Source organism: Cavia porcellus, unplaced genomic scaffold (assembly GCF_034190915.1).
Source record: "Cavia porcellus strain 051 isolate PalLab524CR breed Dunkin Hartley unplaced genomic scaffold, mCavPor4.1 scaffold_20, whole genome shotgun sequence".
NCBI lineage: Eukaryota > Metazoa > Chordata > Mammalia > Rodentia > Caviidae > Cavia > Cavia porcellus.
Window position 1 is genome coordinate 34,337,424 of NW_026947503.1, and position 18,020 is coordinate 34,355,443.

An 18,020-nucleotide genomic window follows, 5' to 3' on the forward strand; every position below is an offset into this window, starting at 1 on the left:
AGTAGTATTGGCAGTGACGTTGTGCCAGAATCAGCACCAGTGCTCTGGGTATCCTGAGGCAAAGCACAGAAGACCTAGCATGCAGGGCTCAGTATATATTCATTCATCTTGCTGTTCCCATGATTCTACTGTAAAATTGTGTTTCTAGTTGTAGCTAGATTCAGTCAAACAAGCCTTCACAGAAGACTGTATTGTGTATTGCCTTCCACATTGAAGTTAATATGTACGTATTATCAGTACACAGGACAAAAGACAGTGGCATCCCTCTCATCCTAGAACCGGTGCCATGTTACAGGTGGAAACAGTGATGAACTCATCTATAAGACATGGATCCATAAACATTATCAGGAAGACTGTTTCCAGTGTGGGTTTATATCAGCTGTGATGAACAGTGTGTTTTACTATGAATGTGTGTTTTACTTGCTGATGATAATATGAAGCCTTTGTGATTAACAGGACATGATAGCCAGTTATTCAGTTGTTTTTCTTTTTGCTATTACTGTTTCTGTTTTTGTTTTGATGTACTAGGGACTGAGCAAAAGGGCTGTATCACTGAGCTGTAGCCCCAAGCCTTTTTATTTTTCTGATGGGCTCTCACTAATTTACCCAGACTGGCCTCAAACTTGCACATTTTATGGTATATAAAACATTAATGTTGAGAAACATTGTATAATTTATAAATAAATGCAACATATATTGCAAGTGCATTTCCCCCTCCCCGTTTTTCAAGGTTGTAGGCATATACAATAAGAAAAGTTTAAAGACTTCTAGATTCTGGCTGTCATCAAAATTCCATGGAGAAAACAATGTAGAAAGTTTCTGGTTGGGTCCCCAAACCAGTGTTTCACAAGGCTGCCCAACTACTGTTTGTGGTCAGTCATGTCTGAGAGCTGTTCTTTACCTACCTTATCTACAACTGTGAGCTAAACAGTTTCCAATAGCAAATTCTGCTTTTAGTAAGTACTAGAACACCAGGCATCTACCTATTGCCTGGTACTGTTTCATCTGTGCTTCTAGCAGTCTGCTTCTACTCTTTAACCATTTTTTAGCAGAGCAGTATCACTTTTCAGAGCAAATTGCAGTGACATTTGTGTAAGACAGTGTACTTTCCACTAAAAGACTTCACTGTGCCCTACCATAAATAATGTATAAGAGATAACTAAAAAAACATTAAAATATCTGCAAACAATTGTTTATGTATTTTACCTATAAAATAGAAAACATGTAAAGGAAAAGTTCAACTTTAGAAAACAAATTTTGTGTGTTTGCAAGTCTGACTATGTATATATTTTTTTGTAAAAATAAGTCAGCAGGGCTGGGGATTTAGCTCAGCTGCATAAGCGCCTGCTTTGCAAGTGTGTGGTCGTGAGTTCGATCTCTGGTACTGATAAAAAAAGAAAAAGACAAAAAAAAAGTCAGCAGTCTTATTGATTTACTAACATTGTGATTTTAAAAATGATTTGCTTAGCTGGGCATGGTGGCATACTCCTGTAATCCCAGCACTTGGGAGGCTGAGGCAGGAGAATTGTTTGCAAGTTCAAGACCAACCTGGGCTACAAAATGAGCCCAAGGCTAGCCTGAACTGCATAGCGAGACCCTGTCTCAAAAAGACAATAAAATTTAATTAATTAATTTAAAAAATGATTTGCTTAAAAAATGAGATTCTTTTAGATTTATTTGTATTTCATTTTGGGTTCAGTTGTTTTTGTTTTTAGTATAGGGATTAAATCCAGTTTGACCCCTGCTAAACAAGTACTCTTCTCTGAGTTACATCTCCCACTCCTGTCTTCATTTTTAGTGGCAAATATTCACGTGCTATTTTCAGAATGCTACTACATTAGCATCTTGCAACATAGTTTAGGCTGTGCTCTGACATGAAACAAAAGTAATTATAGCTTGCTGTTGATTATCCTTGGTGATCAAGGATGATGTGGATAAATAAATCCATATATAACCTCCAAAACATCATTTTAGCCATTAACTTAGTTCCTTTTCTATTAAGCCTCTTTCTCAGACCTCCTAGTAAACTTCAAACATGGTAGGTTCTAAGATTTAGCTTTTATTCCCCACTTCTGCTAGGAGCTTCCTAAATGAAATATAAATGCAAGGTAGGGCAACACAACAAAGAGTAGAATTTTGGAAGCCACTTAATTCACAGAGTGAATGAATGATCCTCCTGAATATCCAGTCTTGGCACTCATTTAGCCAGCAAATCCTATAAAGAGAGGATTGCATTTAGGAAGATAGGTAAAGCACAAGTCATGTCACCTTAGAAATGGAATTATGGTTGTCATATGGTTGAACTACCATATGACAAGAGCATCTACTGAAAAGACATTGTATACAACTACTTGCTTAAAAATAACTGTTTACATTGCAGGTGATCACCTTCTTTAGCTCAAGGTTGCTGCAAGCTGGAGCTGAGCTGTCAGTGGAACGGGTCTTGGAAATCATTAAGCAAGGGGTTGTTGCGCTGCCCAAAGACAGACTAAAGGTAGGATGATAAAAGAAATGCCCCTGCCTCACACTGTTGACTCTCCTGACACAAATACCAGTGTCTGAGCAGGCTCTGTTTGGAATCATGCCACGTACCCAGAACATGTGCTGAGAAGGCTGTCTGCACATTGCCTACACTGCTGCAGACTCAGAATTGTGATGTTCTGCAGCATTTCAAAAGAAAACTGCAAAATCTTCGTATTTCTGCATATCCTATAGTAATGCATATTCTGTCAACAATGAGTTATGTTATTTTTTTAACCCAGTGAAATAAATTCAGCCTTACAATTATCATCAAAGGTTGATGGGAAGGTGGTGAAAATATTCAGTGTCATGCCGGGTTCTCTTATTGTACATGTATCAACAACACATTCTGTCCTCAAAAGGACTCTTTAAGATGGGTACTATTATCATCTGAATTTTTCTGGTGAAGAAAACAGTATAGAGAGAGGTTAAGAAACTTTCCTGAAGACATACAGCTAGAAAATGGTTGAACTGGAGGATCAGATGCAGGAGATCTGACTCCTAAGCCTTTGCTCATAATTGCTACATTATTTACTGCATGCTAAAGTAAGGGAAGGAGAAACATTTCATGGAAAAGGTAGAGGTTCTGGATTTAGGAAGGTATTCATATTTTTGTGACAGATGTGCTCCTAAATGATCTCATGATTTATAATTCATATTCCAAGACTAATTATCCCATAGAGAAAGATGTAAAGGGAATATTTTAGCAGTATGCATGAATGTGTAGCTTTGGGACATAGTTTTACTTTAATGCTTCTTTCTCTGTTTGTCCTTCATTAGGCCTAATTTTGTACAGTGTTTTGTCCTAAATGAACAACACAGACTTTTACAGCAGATGTTTGGTCTTCTTCATTGCATTTTATCATAACCACCTTGTGTTCTAGTTATCATTTGGGAGCTGTGTTTTTCAGCACTATCACTAGACCCACTGCCTAATGGACACTTGAGAGATATTTAAAGTATAAAAATATTTTCACTTACATATTAGCACAGTTTGTTAAACAACAGCACATTAGCCATCCTAATCATGTACAGAAGTTTCACTATACATAAACAGCAGTAAGATTAGCCGAGTTCTGAGCAAAGGTGGCAAGTACTTCTGTTGATCCACCAGTGGCACCTACCACAGTGTGGTAACGGAATGAAAATTGATTACAATTCACTGATCCTCCAACTTTCACATTATTTATATCCTGACCATTTTTTAAAGTTAAGGAATTTACTTAGTCCTATTCCTACATAAAATGAGACTTGGGTTCATATGCAGGGGTACATTTCCACTATTTCAAATTTACTTGTACTGTGTATCATGTGAACCCAGTTTAAAACTCCATGAAGGCTAGAGCGGCTGTGGGCTAGAAAGTGATGGCCCTTGGTGTCTCAGCTGAATCACCAAGAAGTGAAATACTCAGCGACTGTTAGAAAAAGACAATACAGAAAAGATAAGGCAAGGGGGATTTTGAGAAGACTAAAGAATTAACATAGTGGAATTCAAAAAAAAAGAGAGACTGTAATTAAGGAGTAGTGTTTTTAGACTACAATTTTTAAAGTTGTGCAAATTGTGGTGATAACATGGTCTAGATGTGGCCATGCATGTGAGGGGCCAAAATAATATGGCTGTAGATGAGAGTCAGTGTGGCTGAGTCAGATAGCGAAGTGAGCACCAGGGATATCTGAGCCTGTCGCCTAGCAGTCAGTGGGGGCAGTACAAGGAAGACAATAGGCTCCTGTCAGTCACACAACTAGAGCTTTTTACTTAAGAGTAGAAGAATAGCCAGAGAACGACAAAGCAAAGAGAATTCCAGCCTACCTCCAGACCCTAAAGGATCTGGAGTATGAATGGCTGGGGGAAGCGGGGCAGGGAAAGTCCTGAGCAGAGACCCCTATTTTGGTTAAAGAAGAGATAAGGAGAGAAGACTGAAAGGTCTGAGAATGTAGGAATGCTTAATAACCGCAAAAAGAGGTTTGAAAACGCACAGTAATGTATGGGCGGGAAGGAAGAAACAGGAGACTGGATCAGGAAAGAGAAAGCACAAAGCAGTAGAAGGACAAAAGTACAGGAGAGGACGACTGGCAGGGTGACTTGCATTTGAGGCACAGACCACTGAGATGAGATGTTCAGGCTTGCCATAGGTCTGTCAGCACCGAATAGATCTTCATCAAGAAGCCACTGTTCTCAGTCCTCGGGCTACGTCAGTGAGCAAAGATGCGTGTACATGGGCTCCACTGTGTAGAGGGAGGGACAAACAGTAAACAATAAGCATAATGAATAAGAAACAGATCTAGTATTGTAATGTGTTAGAACATGGTGAGTACTATGGAAAATAAAAATAGACCAAGTTAAGAAGATGTAAGAGTTACCAGTGAGGATGTGGTGGGAGAAAGTGGTGGGAGATGCTGGGCAGCATCTAGTAAAGTTAGAAAGAAGGTGAGGGAGTTAACTCTATTGACACTGGAGTAAAAAGAAGTCCTGTGGCAGGAAAATGCCAAATGTGTTCAAGAAATAGCTAGGAGACCAGAGCAGCTAGAGCCAGACGAGCAAGAGATAGAGGAGCAGTGAGTGGGCAGAGAGAGATGACTGGGAGAAGGAAGAAGTGAACGCACGTCATATAACGGGCTCTGGAAGGCTATTTCAATAATTTTGTGTTTTGTTTTTGTTTTTGTTTTTCTGAATGAAATGGGAAGTAGTGCAAGATTCTTGAAGAGGGGTTTGATGTTATAGTTTAATAACAATTAGGCTGCTGAGAAACAGAACTTTAGAAGATTATTGCTTGCTTGGACCATGGTAGTAAGAGTGGAAGTAGTCCCGGAAGTTACCTGGAGGGGAAGGGAGGACACTCGGTCCCCTTAGGAAGCAGCTATTGTCTGACTGCAAAAGCGCCAGGGAATGGTGGCTGGAACCTAGGTTCTGATATAGAGTAGTCAGAGAACTAGTCAAGTTTAGGGAGAGTTGTTGATGCAGTGGATTCAATTTTGGTCTGTGTGGTTGTCTTAGTCACTTTCCTTGTCACTGGATACAATACCCAACACCAGCAATGTAATGGAGGAGGGGTTTATTTTTTGCTTGCGTTTTCGTCTACTGGTTCCAGAGTGGGGTAGCATGGCAGGTGGGCATAGCAGAGAGAAGGTGCTCACATCATGGCGCCGGGAAGTAGAGAGTAAGGGAAGGAACTGGAGAGGGAGAAATACTCTAGCAGACCATGCTCCCACTAACCTGCCTCTTCGGACCAGGCCTCATCTCTCAACATCACAAGCAGCCAAAAAGCCCTGAGGTCCATTCACCTTCCCAAATGTCCCACCTGTGAATCCATGAGGTTCTTGGGGTCATCTAGGTATAAACCATAACAGCAGTCTCAAAGACACTCAAAACAATTGGGAAAAACTTTCTACTGTTAGTAAACCAGATCTATTGTGGACAGAAACCTGCCTCTGCCTCTGCTTTTAGTGTCATGGAGCTTAGCGGTATTTTGTAGGTCTGTATTCCACTAGTATAGAGAAACTATCTGTGCTAGGCTCTTCAGAGCTAATTTTTGTGAATGCACATATAAGACAATGAGGAAAACTGAGAGAATTATTAAAATTGTGAAATAACATAGAGAATAATTAGAGGAGCTTGGACTATTTTTATTAGCCTTAAGAAAAGATTTGAACCAAAAAGATTTATCTTCAAGTATTGGAAAAATTGTTTATGGAAACATATTTGATACGACTAGCACCAATGATTGGAAGCCACATACAGGGACACACCTTTTAGTCCCATATAAGGAAGAACTTTCTAAATGATGGAACTATTTAGAGATAGAATGGGCAGGTTTAAGGAAGCAGCAGTTTCACTCTCATTGGAAATGTTAGAGTACTAGGTTGATGGACACTTGGCAAGGATATAAACGGTACCATTTTGATTGCAATTCTTGCCTATTGCTACTCGCTGGCTACATACTGAGAGCAGGAGGTTTCTAAGGCTGAGTTCACATGGGTTAGAAAGAGTATGCCTGCCACTGGCAGCAGGAGCCGCAAGCAAGAAGCACATTTCTTTGCCATTCCAGTTGTAAATATGCTAGCACATAGTTAGAATTCTAATTATGTATATAATTCTATCTATGCATAATACTAAAATTGCCATTCTTTCCAAAGAGGGAACTGTGTCAAGTTTGGTAACAGTTTTCCCTCAGAATGTAAGAAACAATGGGAAAAACCTGTGAGTACAGGCATGTTTTTTTATGACAGCCCATTTTTTGCTCATTATAACAGAGGGCATAGTCAGATCTGTATGTTAAAAGAAAGACAAACTGTTAAAAGTTATATATTACTCATATCAAAATATAACTTAAGAGGGATAGAAAGTAAAAATATGTTTGTGTGTGTGTGTGTGTGTGTGTGTGTGTGTGTGTGTGTGTGTGTAGAGAGAGCGTTTACCTAAAAAACACACACTTCAGGAAAAGAAAAAGGTTTTGTAAGTATTTTAATACTAAATTTATTGGGACATAATGAGATTACTACAAGTTACCTTTGGCCTCTACAATTACAAAAGGTGCTCAAAGTGCTTGCTCTATGCTTCCAGACACTTATTAATACTCCACAAGCCTGGTTTCTCTTCTGTCTTCCGAAACCTACACAAGCTCCTCCTGCCTGCTGGAGGTATGCTAGGAAATGTAGTTTTCTTGCTTTCAGCCCTAGTCACACAGAGGACGGTGTGAGGCGGAGGAAGGCATTGTTACCATGGGCAGCATGGCTCAGGGTCTGAAGGCACTGGTAGCACCGTGTGAGAATAAGACCACCCTCTGATGAACACAGGCTTTTTAAAAGGTTTTGCACACAAGGTAAAAGTATGTGTAACAGCCAGTGTAAGGGAGTGGCATGAATTTGCATCATCAGAAGACTCAAGTTAGAAAGAGATTCTTTCTTTTTTTTCTTTTCCTCTTCCTAGAAAGGGATTTTGATTCTTTAGGGAAAAACAAGAAATGCAAAAATTCGTGAGCCTCCAGCACAGGACCAAAGGATAAGGATGTGATTTATTTATGTATTTCCCATTTTTAACCTGGTGGTTCTGTCTTCATTTATTTTTTTTTCCTTATACTTATTTGTTTCTTTTACGTTCTTCAATAAGATTAGTTTAAAACTAGGAGAACAAAACCAAAGCCCAAGATCAGTAAAAAGAGCTCCCACTCTTTTATTTTTTAATAGGCACATAATAATTTACATGTGTGTAGGGTACCTTTGTGACATTTCAATACATATTCACAGCCATAATGATCAGATCAAGGTAACTGGCCTATCTTTAACTTCAGACATTTATTATTTCTTTGTGTTTGAAAATCTTTTGTACTAGCTGTTTTGAAATAATTCAGTTATTTGTTGCCAACGATAGCTTCCTACTTTGGAACATTAAAGTTATCCCTCCTGTCCCTTCCATTCCATTAACCATCCTTTTCCATTCCTCCCTTCCCAGCCCCTGCTAGTCACTGTCCTAGTCCTGCTTCTGGAGTCAACTCTGCTTCCACTTACAAGTGAGACCATACAGTAGTTATCTTTCTGTGCCTGGCTTATTTCACTTAACATAATGTCCTCAAGTTTAATCCATGTTGCTGCAAATGACAGAAGTTTTCTTGTTTATCAGTGAGCAATATTCTGTTGCATATATGTTCCAAATTTGCTTCATCCATTCCTCCGTCCATCCATGATTGATTTTGTTTCTTGACTCTTACAAATAGTGCTGTAGTAAACATGGAAGTATAGATGTCTCTTCAGTATGTTGATTCCAGCTCTTGGATATATAATCAGCGGGGGGACTGCTGGATCACGTGGTAGTTCCATTTCTAGTTTTGTGAGAAGCCTCTATACTGTTTCCCATGATATTCCCTTTTAATATTAAGAGTATTTCTCAAGCGGGGTGTGGTGGCTCATGCCTGTAATCCCAGCACTCGAGAGGCTGAGGCAGGAGGATCATTGTGAGTTCAAGACCAGCCTGGGCTACAAAGTGAGCTCAAGGCCAGCCTGAACTGCATAGCGAGACCCAGTCTCAAAAAGAAAAAAAAAAAGAAAAGAAAAAGACTGTTTCTCAAAATACTGGTAGGTGTAACCTGTCAGTCAATTTGAGACCTCAAGCACCACAATAACAGGAATGCTGCAAGATACTTTTCCAAACACTTTCTGACAGCAGTATGAGTTGGTGCTGTTTTTACCTTGATTTTCTAGATGAAGCCGCTAAACCATAGAAATACTGAGAACTGCCCAACTGCCAAGCAGGGCTTCCAACCCAGGCAGTTACTACAGTACTATGAGGAATGAAAATGTATAACCGGCAGGAAGGGGGGTTCAGAAAAATACAAGAACTATGTTTAACCACTTTAAGGATTATACTATCAAATAAAAATTTAGCGTTTTGTTTTATGCCAGAGACAAGGTATAGAAATTGAACCAGGGAGATATTAATTCAATTTAAGGAGATCCTTTCTGACTGCTGAGGTTGTGTAGCAGTCACTATGTGACTTTAGAAATACTTTGTGTGAAATATTCTCAGTAATTCTGTTTGACAAATTTAAGAACAGTGGATGATGGAGCGCAAATCCAGGGCACAGGAGAAACAGGTGTAAGAAGTCCTTTGCTAGAAAAATATGCAGGATGAACCCGCAGTTCTACAGTTCTGTCTTTGTAGAACAGTGCTCTGGTATCATCCCTCTCCCACCCCAGAATATTCAGAGATCAGTGCCCTATAGCTGTCAAATGAAGTTTAGAGCCCTTAGGAATTCTAAACCAGTCACCTTCTAACCCAGACCTCCTGTGCTAGTCCGCTTCCTTTTCCCCACCCACCGCTCCAGCTTAGCTGTGCCTTTCACTGCTTCCTTTCCTGAATTTGTGGATCTGGTTACATAATTCTTTCTTTTCAATATACTGTTCCTCCACCTTTGTTTTCTTATTATCCAAGTCTTTTTTTTTTTTTTTTTTTTTTTTTTGAGACATAGTCTCACTTTGCAGTTAAGGCTGAATTTGAACTGGGTATCCAAGGCTGGCCTCAAATTTGTGGCAATCCTCTTACCTCAGCCTCCTGAGTGCTAGGGTTACCAGACATGCACCACCATGCCTGGCTGATTATCCAAATTCTAAGCATATGTTAGAAGCCATCATAGATACAATAACTTTTCTGAAGCCTTTCCTTTTACTCCTCAGACTAGACACTGTGTGCCTCTTTACCCAGAATACTCATAGCGTTATGCCTGAGTCTTCTCTTCTGCCTTTTATTTAACTGTTTCGTGTATCTTGCTCCCTCAGCTGTAACTCCCTTGACCGTAGGGACCATGCCTTACTAATATGTGTCCCCTGTGCCTGGTTCAATGTTGGGTACATAGTAGCTGCTCAATCAATGGGATGAATTGATAAGTGAAAAGCATACTCAAAAGAATTGGAGACTTGTTAGAATCAGAAATTGGAGAAATTTTCTATCTCAATCAGCTTTTCAAATTTTTATTTACCACTCATCCACTTTGGAATTTCAATTTCTGTAACTGTCTCTCTGAGTATGTTCTAAGCACTATTCTAGCCTTGTGGATACAGAAGTAGAAAAACAGACAAATCCCTGCCCTCATAGAGCTTATTGTGTGTGAAGAAGAAAAACAGTAAGTTAAATAAATAAAATATAGTAATTGATAATAGATAATGATGGGAAAGGGCAATACATAAAATTGACCAAAAGAAATATGTTTGAGTCAATGCAGTTTGTTTTTATTGTTGTTAACTTTTTTTTATCCTATTTTAGTTTTATTTTATTTGCGGAGGCTGGTACTGAGAGTCTCCCTATGTAGTGTGGGCTAACGTTGAACTCACTCTGTAACCCAGGCTAGACTTGAACTCCTGGTGAACCTTCTGCCTCAGCCTCCAGAGTGCTGGAATTACAAGCATATGCCACCATGCTCAGCTACATTTTATTTTTAAATAACTTCAGACTTATGGAAAAGGTGTAAAAAACAACAGTTCAGATAAGCGCTTCATCCAGCCTCCCCTGTTGTTCACAGTTTGTATAACTGTAGCCACAGTGGTGGCAAAACTATGGTACACATGCTGCGGGCAGGCCGCTTTCCATCACTGAACGCTCAGAAGGTTTGCCATCATTGCTGTAGCACAGCGGTCACAACCCGGAAATTAACATCAGTGCAGTACTGTTAACCACATTACAGATCTTACTGTACTCTTACCATGTTTTTTCTCTCAATCCCCTTTTTTCTGGTCCAGTGTCCTGTCCAGTATCCCATACGCTATTTAATTGTTGTGTCTCCTTAATCTCCTCCCATCTGTGACTCTTAGGTTTTTCTTTCTTCCATGACTTTGACATGTTTTATGAGTCAGCTATTTTGTAAAAATGTCCCTTCAAATTAGAATTTTCTGATATATTTTGTTTTTTATTTGAAAGGAAAAAAACAGTTTCAAAATAACATTGTATGAGATGACAATGGTTAGTACGTTGCATATTATCTTCAAAATCATTGCTTATATTACAAGATACAGGCATGAGAAATCAATCAAACAAGACAGACACAAACCTTTCTTTTCAGTGAACTAATAACAGTTATTAGTATAACTGTCTTAACTATTTTGTGTATGTATGTATTTATTTATAGGATTTTCTAACATTTACTCATGACTGCTGAAGTTACGTATACTTGGCATAAACACCACAGAAATGGCATGTCCTCAGTGCACCATTATAAGGAGGCATGCGATGGTAGTGTGTCTCGTGGGCATGTTGCCTTTGATTGTTTGGTGAAGGTATTGTCCACCAGGTTTCTCCCGTGAAAGATGACTGTCTTTATTCCCTTTGTAGTTTATTAATATCTTGGGAGTGATATGTGCAATCTTCACTGATATCCCATTTCTCCTCCAAGTTTTGCCCACTCATTTATTTTCAAGAAAAAAAAGCAAAACAGAAAAAAGGGTAAAAATAATACAGAATTTTTTTAAAAATATTAACAGTAAGAAATCACTAATTGATAAATTACATATTGTCCTCGTAGAAATAGTTGTTCAAGTTTCAAAATCAAAGCATAAAAGTGGTGAGACACTCAGACATTGACAGTGCAAAGCATTCTGTTCAATGATCCAACAAAAACTTAGTAATATGGTCATCTATCTTACACATTTAAACACACATAGTTATCTGCCCACTGATTTTATCATCCATTACATACATCATACTTGTGTAAGTAGTAATTTATTACCGTGGTATTATTTAGTGATGGTTTTGTGTTTTATTCTCTGGGTTATAATTCGGTACTAGAATTTGTTATTTTGCTGCTTAGATTATTTTATTGCTGCCCACTGGGGCTCGCCCTGTGACCTTTGATGTGCCCCCATCCTGTTCTGACTCATAGTTCACTATGATACTGACCTGAGCATGAAATGAATTGTGGGATTCAGGCTTTGTATTTTATGCTATTGTGTTCTTCCTTTTTTATACTGTTCTTCCAGAAGAAGTGGTTCTTTATGCTTGAGACAGTGACATATAAATGAAAATATAACTCCTTGTTTTTCAAGAATATGGCTAAAAAGAGAAATTAATTGATCTGTGGAGGGTCATAGGCAAGTTAACTGTTAGAGAAAGATTCTGTTGAAGCCAAGGTCCTGGGTAAACCCCTTAAATGAGCCAATTAATTTTGTTCTGCAACTTCACAAGAAATTGTATTCCTCAGCTCAGCTTGCCACCTCACTCTGTGGTTGCAAAAGAAGGAAGGATGGATGATTCAGTTTAAAAATAAAAAGAGGGAATCTATCACCAGTACTAGGAAAAGAAACTAAAATTACATTTACTCATGGATGGTGAGTCATCTTCAGATGGGTTCAATGATAGCATGTTATTACCCTAGATGTTACTAGAGAAAAGAGACTATCTTTTAATCAACCTCATCTTAATTATTTTAATCATCTTTTGAATTGAGCGTTTATAATAAAATTAATCACTTAAAATCTTTAGAGCTTAATTCACAGAGTACTATGGTATCTGAAATTTATTGAAAATTCAAGCTGTGTATTGAGTAATATTTGTATTACCCCACACAAGAGCACATAGTCTTTTTTGGGTGGTTTATAATATATACTGATAAGATAATTGTTTGGTATATAATGATAGCTTGCTTTTGTACATGAGATTGATATGAAATAGTTGGTTTCAAATTAAAGTGTTGTTTTCACAAGCCCTCTATGAAAGAACAGAATGGTGTGTACTTGCTATTTTGTCTGTCTTAAAATATATAAATGAAACATGAAAAAGTTAGGGTTCTTTCCAACTATTTTGTGGGTTGTTGAGAGGATCACAGTGCCCCTTACTTATGAATTTACCAGAGAACATCAAGTGACACAATTAAGTCAAAAGTTTTTGAAGTTTCCTTTGCGTTGTAGAACTAAAACCAGTATTTTAGAACTATTCTAATTTTCAGCAAATAAACATTCAGATCTGAAGCCCATGGCTTAGTAACTGACTTTCAACCAAATAAAATATTTTTCAACAAAATATTATTTGACACAGCCTTCTAAAATATTTGTATAATATCCAGTGTGAGAATATATGCTCTTCAAGTAAATATGTCTGTCTAGTTAAACAACTTGGCTAGTCAGAGTAAATAGTATTATATCATTCTAAACAATCTCTTCTTACTGGTATTCCATGAAGTCTGGGAAAAGTAATACTAGGTAATTATTTTTTTCCAGACCCTCCTGCTTAAACAAAGATGTAAAGAATAAGCTTTGGAACCCTAAGTTGCTTATTTCTCATTTAGGGCTTGGAAGGAAATAAATAAAGTTAGTAAATCCTCCCAGAGCTGAGTCAGAAGCCACAGCTCAAAGCTCTCACTGTCTGTGTCCGTAACAGGGCATCTACCAGGCCCCCATGTCACCTAGCAGGACCCTGGATGCTGCGGGCATGAGACACAATCCATTCCATTTCTGCTCACGTTTACTACCGTACCTCTTCGTATTTGATTATGCAAAGTTCCCAGATTCCCTCGTTTTGTTGGTTTAGTGGATTATTTGGCTGATTAAAGGAGTAAGACTTTTATCTAGTGATTAAAAATTAGATGATGCTTGTCAGGGAAATTAATCAAAAGATAATTTCTCTTTTAATTCAAATAGGAAACTATGGAATAATATGTTACTGACATTAGCTGAATTCTTACTGAAACACTTTATAGCTATAAGAATTAAAATTGACTAAGCTAGGCATGGTGGTGCATGCCTGTAATCCCAGCACTCTGGAGGCTGAGGCAGAAGGATCACTGTGAGTTCCAGGCCAGCCTGGGCTACATAAGTGAGTTCAAGGCCATCCTACACTTCATAATAAGACCCTGTCTCAAAAAATCAAAACAGTTTCACACCAAATGACTCTTAAAGCCTTCATTTTTTATATGTACTTTTTAGAATGCTTTTGTCTTTTTGCATAAAGAGAAATATAGGAAGTTACACTAGCCAAAATTTTAAGTGTTTCACAGCTTCTTAGTATTGACTTGCTTTAAAATTTTTCCCATTTTTCCACTTCCATCTCGCCCTTTTTCTCTTTGTCATAACTGATTACCTATGCCTTACAAATAGTATAATTTACAAGTGTGGCTTGACTGTTTATCCCACCCACAGTAGTTATTTTACCCTACTTTGAACATGGCGTTGCTAGACATTAGTGAGGGAACAAAGGCACATAAAATATCACCTCCACCCTCAAAAAACATATCATATTTCAGAAGAGAAAAGACACACCCTTGCACAGATGACTAACAAAGCAGAGCAATGTGTGTTGTGTCAAATGAATGGTATAGAAGTTAGTTCCTGGAGGAGAGAATGGAGACATTGCTGGGCAGGGCTAGTCTGAGAAAGTTAAGAGAAACCTGGACGTGACCTTCTCTGTCTTGAAGATGGTAAGGTTTCCATGGGCAGAGATGAAAGAGGAGAAATACAGGCAGAAGAAATCCATGTGTAAATAGAAGAGCAAGCTCTAAGCAATTCAGCTTAATGTCCACTGAAACAGTAGGACTCTTTTAATTCCCTTTGCTAAATTATTGTAGCTTTTGTTGTTTAATGATGCTATAAAGTCATTACACAAGTGGCCTTCAACTTTTTGGCTGCTGTTCCCAGTTATATCAGTAGGTGCTTCCTAGATTTAATGCAAGATATACAAATATATAAGAACTTCCAAGATAGGCTTACAGCGGCTGCCCACAGAGTCAAGTAGGGAACAGTGTAAAAGGTCTGTCTGCATGCTGCAGATCGGAGGATCCAGTCAGAGACCTGGAGCTCAGTGTAATGTTCCGATGGAGTCTGTAACTGGAGCCTAAAGAGTCTGTGCTGGAAGCCAGAAGATGACTTCCAAAGAAAAGATGAAAACTGGGGGTCCTCCAAAAAGCAGAAGCCTTCCTTCTTCATTTCCCCTTTATACCATTCGTGACAACTGACCCTAGGATGGGTCTTCTGTCATCAGTAAATCCCCTCAGCCACACTTGGAGCTATGCTGGTCCAATTTAGCTGGGCATTTCTTCAGTTGACACAATCAGTTCACTACCTACCAATAAAGATACATTTTGCACCACAGCTCAATATGCACATTTATATATAACTGAAACAAAAATTTTATAAATCAGTACTTATGAATATGACAGGTTCTGATATTTTCTCTTTTTTAATTGCTCAGCAGGCCTATTACTTGGTTTGATAATCCACTATTATTTAGTGACTCAGTTTAAAACATTGTAAATCAGTAGCCCTCGAAGTATGTTTATACCAGGGTCATCAGCATCTTCTGAGGCCTTGTTAGAAACTTTTTAGACCTCACCCTAGACTTACTAAATCAGTAAGCTTGGGACCCTGCTATGAGGCTGTGTACTTTATAGTCAGAGCCTGTTCTTTAGCAGACATCCAGGTGATTGTTATGCATCCTCTAGTTGGAGAAGCCTCACACCAGAGAATCCCATCACTCATACCTTGCTCTCTACCCTGGAGCCTCTACCTAGCTCACTCTCCCTGCAGGTATCTACATGCCTTGCTCCTGCACCACCTTCCATTCTACTCATTGAGGCCTCCCTTGCCTTCTATGTTGAATCTCAGCACTCTAAATCTTCCTAGCCCCGCTGTTCTTTTTCATATTCCACGCATAACTCACTTAATATACTGCATAATTGTTATTGTCTTGCCAGATAGCATAAGCTCTAGAAGGGCAGGGGTCTGTATATTTTGTTTACTGGGACCGCTAAAGCACATCTTATGATCCAAAGCACTTTTGCTGCATGGGAGAGAAAAAGGGAGGGACAAAAGAATGGACCTGTTGACCTGATTGATGTGCTAAAATGTTGCTTCAAGAAAACATCCTGTGGAAAACAGTTCTCTGTAGATCTTGAAAGTTCAGCTTGCAGTCGTAAGTATGATAAAGAAGCCAAATTACCACTGGAAGCCTTCACATTACTAAAATACTACAGCTACCTAAATGTCTAATATTACTTCACATTGTTTTTTTTTTAATTTTATTTAAGGAGGAAAAAAAAACAGAAAAAAGGTGCAAGTTATACAGAATTCAGAGAAAAGAAACAACAGGAAATCACTAGTTAATAGATTACATATTGTCATCTTAGAAATAGTTGTTCAAGTTACAAAACTAAAGCATATAAAGTGGACATTCAAACAGTGAGACTGCAAACAGTTGTGTTCAATGACCCAACAAAAACTTAATAATATGGCCATCTATCTTACACACCTAAACACACTTGTAGTTGTGTCCTTTGGAGCACTTTCTTTTCCTCTCTTTTTTGCAATAACATTTACACATTTTGGGTTTTATTACTCCCACAGTTCTTATTACTTTTTTTGAAGAGAATAAAGCCAAATGTGACATAGCAAAACAGAGTCAGTCAAATCAAAAGGATGGACATAGAATATAATGTAAAAACAAAATACAAGGTGATCAACAATGGCTACCATAATGCCTCTTGCTATCTTAAAAAGAATTGCCTATATCATCAGTTATAATAAAATTGAACAAAGCAGTAAAGAACAAAACCAATAAAACCAAACCATTGGAGACATTACAGAACTTCAAAAGAAGATAATAATCAAACCAGAATGGGCGTCATAATGAATCTTATTGTCTTCACAGTTGTTGCCTATACTCTCAAACTTGGTAGTATCAAGCAAAACAGAACAGAGGGAAATCAGTCAAAACAAGATGGTGAGAGCAATACAGGGTTTCAAATCAAGTTAATAGGAAATCAAAGTGGTTTACTATAATATATCCTTCTTTTTTTAATTTTCCCCTTAATTAAAAAGATAAAAATAAAAAAGTAAATAATAAAAAAAGGAGATTGAGATAAAAGAGGACATAATAGCAAAACAGCACAGGTCAAAACATAACCATTTAAGCAAAATAGTGTTTCATTACCAGAGATCCTGACATAAAAGTAGTTACCACAGGGTCTGTTTCCTTGAAATCTTTGAGTATAACTCCGTGTACTGCAGCATCAAACATATCAAGACAATGTAAAACCGTTCAAGAGAATGACAGTATTACAAGATATTTAGAATCAACTAACAGAAAATGAACAATGGTTTCTGTATAATCTCCTTGTCTATAAAAGTTTTTGTTTATATTATCACATATAATAAAATCCAGTAAGATACAACATGTTAAGACAGATGGAGACAGAAGAACAAAAGCTTGATGAGACTTCAAAACAAGATGATATTAAATCAGCACTAGCTATTATGATGTCTTGTTTTCTCCAAAATAACTGTTTCTATCATCCAACCTTCTCTGCCTCATTTCTGTTGAGCTCTTTTTCTGTCATTAGTTGTCAGTTTGTCTTCTTCATTTCGCTTTCTGCTCCATTCATTGTGGCCTCTCTGCCACTGTTTCTGGAATCCTGGTATTTTTCTTTTTTAGAATATCCTGCAGTAGTCTCTGTAGAGTTGAACTGGTAGTTGCAAATTCCCCTAGTTCCTCTTTATCCTGGAAGCACCTTGTTTCTCCATTAATTTCTAGGGGCAGTTGTGCAGGATATATTAATCTTGGCTGGAGGTTATTATCTTTCAAAGCTTGAATTATTTCCCCCCACGCTCTTCATGATTTAATGGTTTGTGCCAAGAAGTCTGCTGTAATTCTGAAGGGTGTTCCCTTGTAAGTGAACTGTTTCTTATCTCTGATGGCTTTTAATATTCTGTTCTTATATTGGATTTATATATCTGGAATTTTGATTATTATATGCCTGGGTGTAGTTCTGTTTGGGTTATAGGTGGCTGGGGTCCTGTATGCCTCAAAAATCTGAGTATCTTTACCTTTTGCTAAATTAGGGAAATTTTCCTGGATTATTTCTTTGAATAGCCTTTGTAGTTCATTTGTTTGTGTCCCTACTTGTTCCTTTACGTTCTTAATTCTTAAGTTATAGATCCTCTTATCATCTTCGGGCCTTTGTATTATTGCTGTTTGTTTCCTTGTTATTTTTAAGAAGTTTTTCATTTCATGCTCCCACATTACAAATCTGTCT

General features: G+C 37.9%; 1 protein-coding gene across 4 annotated transcripts in view; it reads left to right on the forward strand.

Moving 5' to 3' along the window:
• Positions 1–18,020, forward strand: part of Dym (dymeclin) — a 415,428-nt gene that overhangs the window by 349,258 nt on the left and 48,150 nt on the right. For all 4 annotated transcript variants that reach the window (XM_063231704.1, XM_023566826.2, XM_003474053.5 and 1 more), the window contains one exon: positions 2,381–2,494. In XM_063231704.1, coding sequence (XP_063087774.1) covers positions 2,381–2,494 — 114 coding nt within the window. The remainder of the gene's footprint in view (positions 1–2,380; positions 2,495–18,020) is intronic.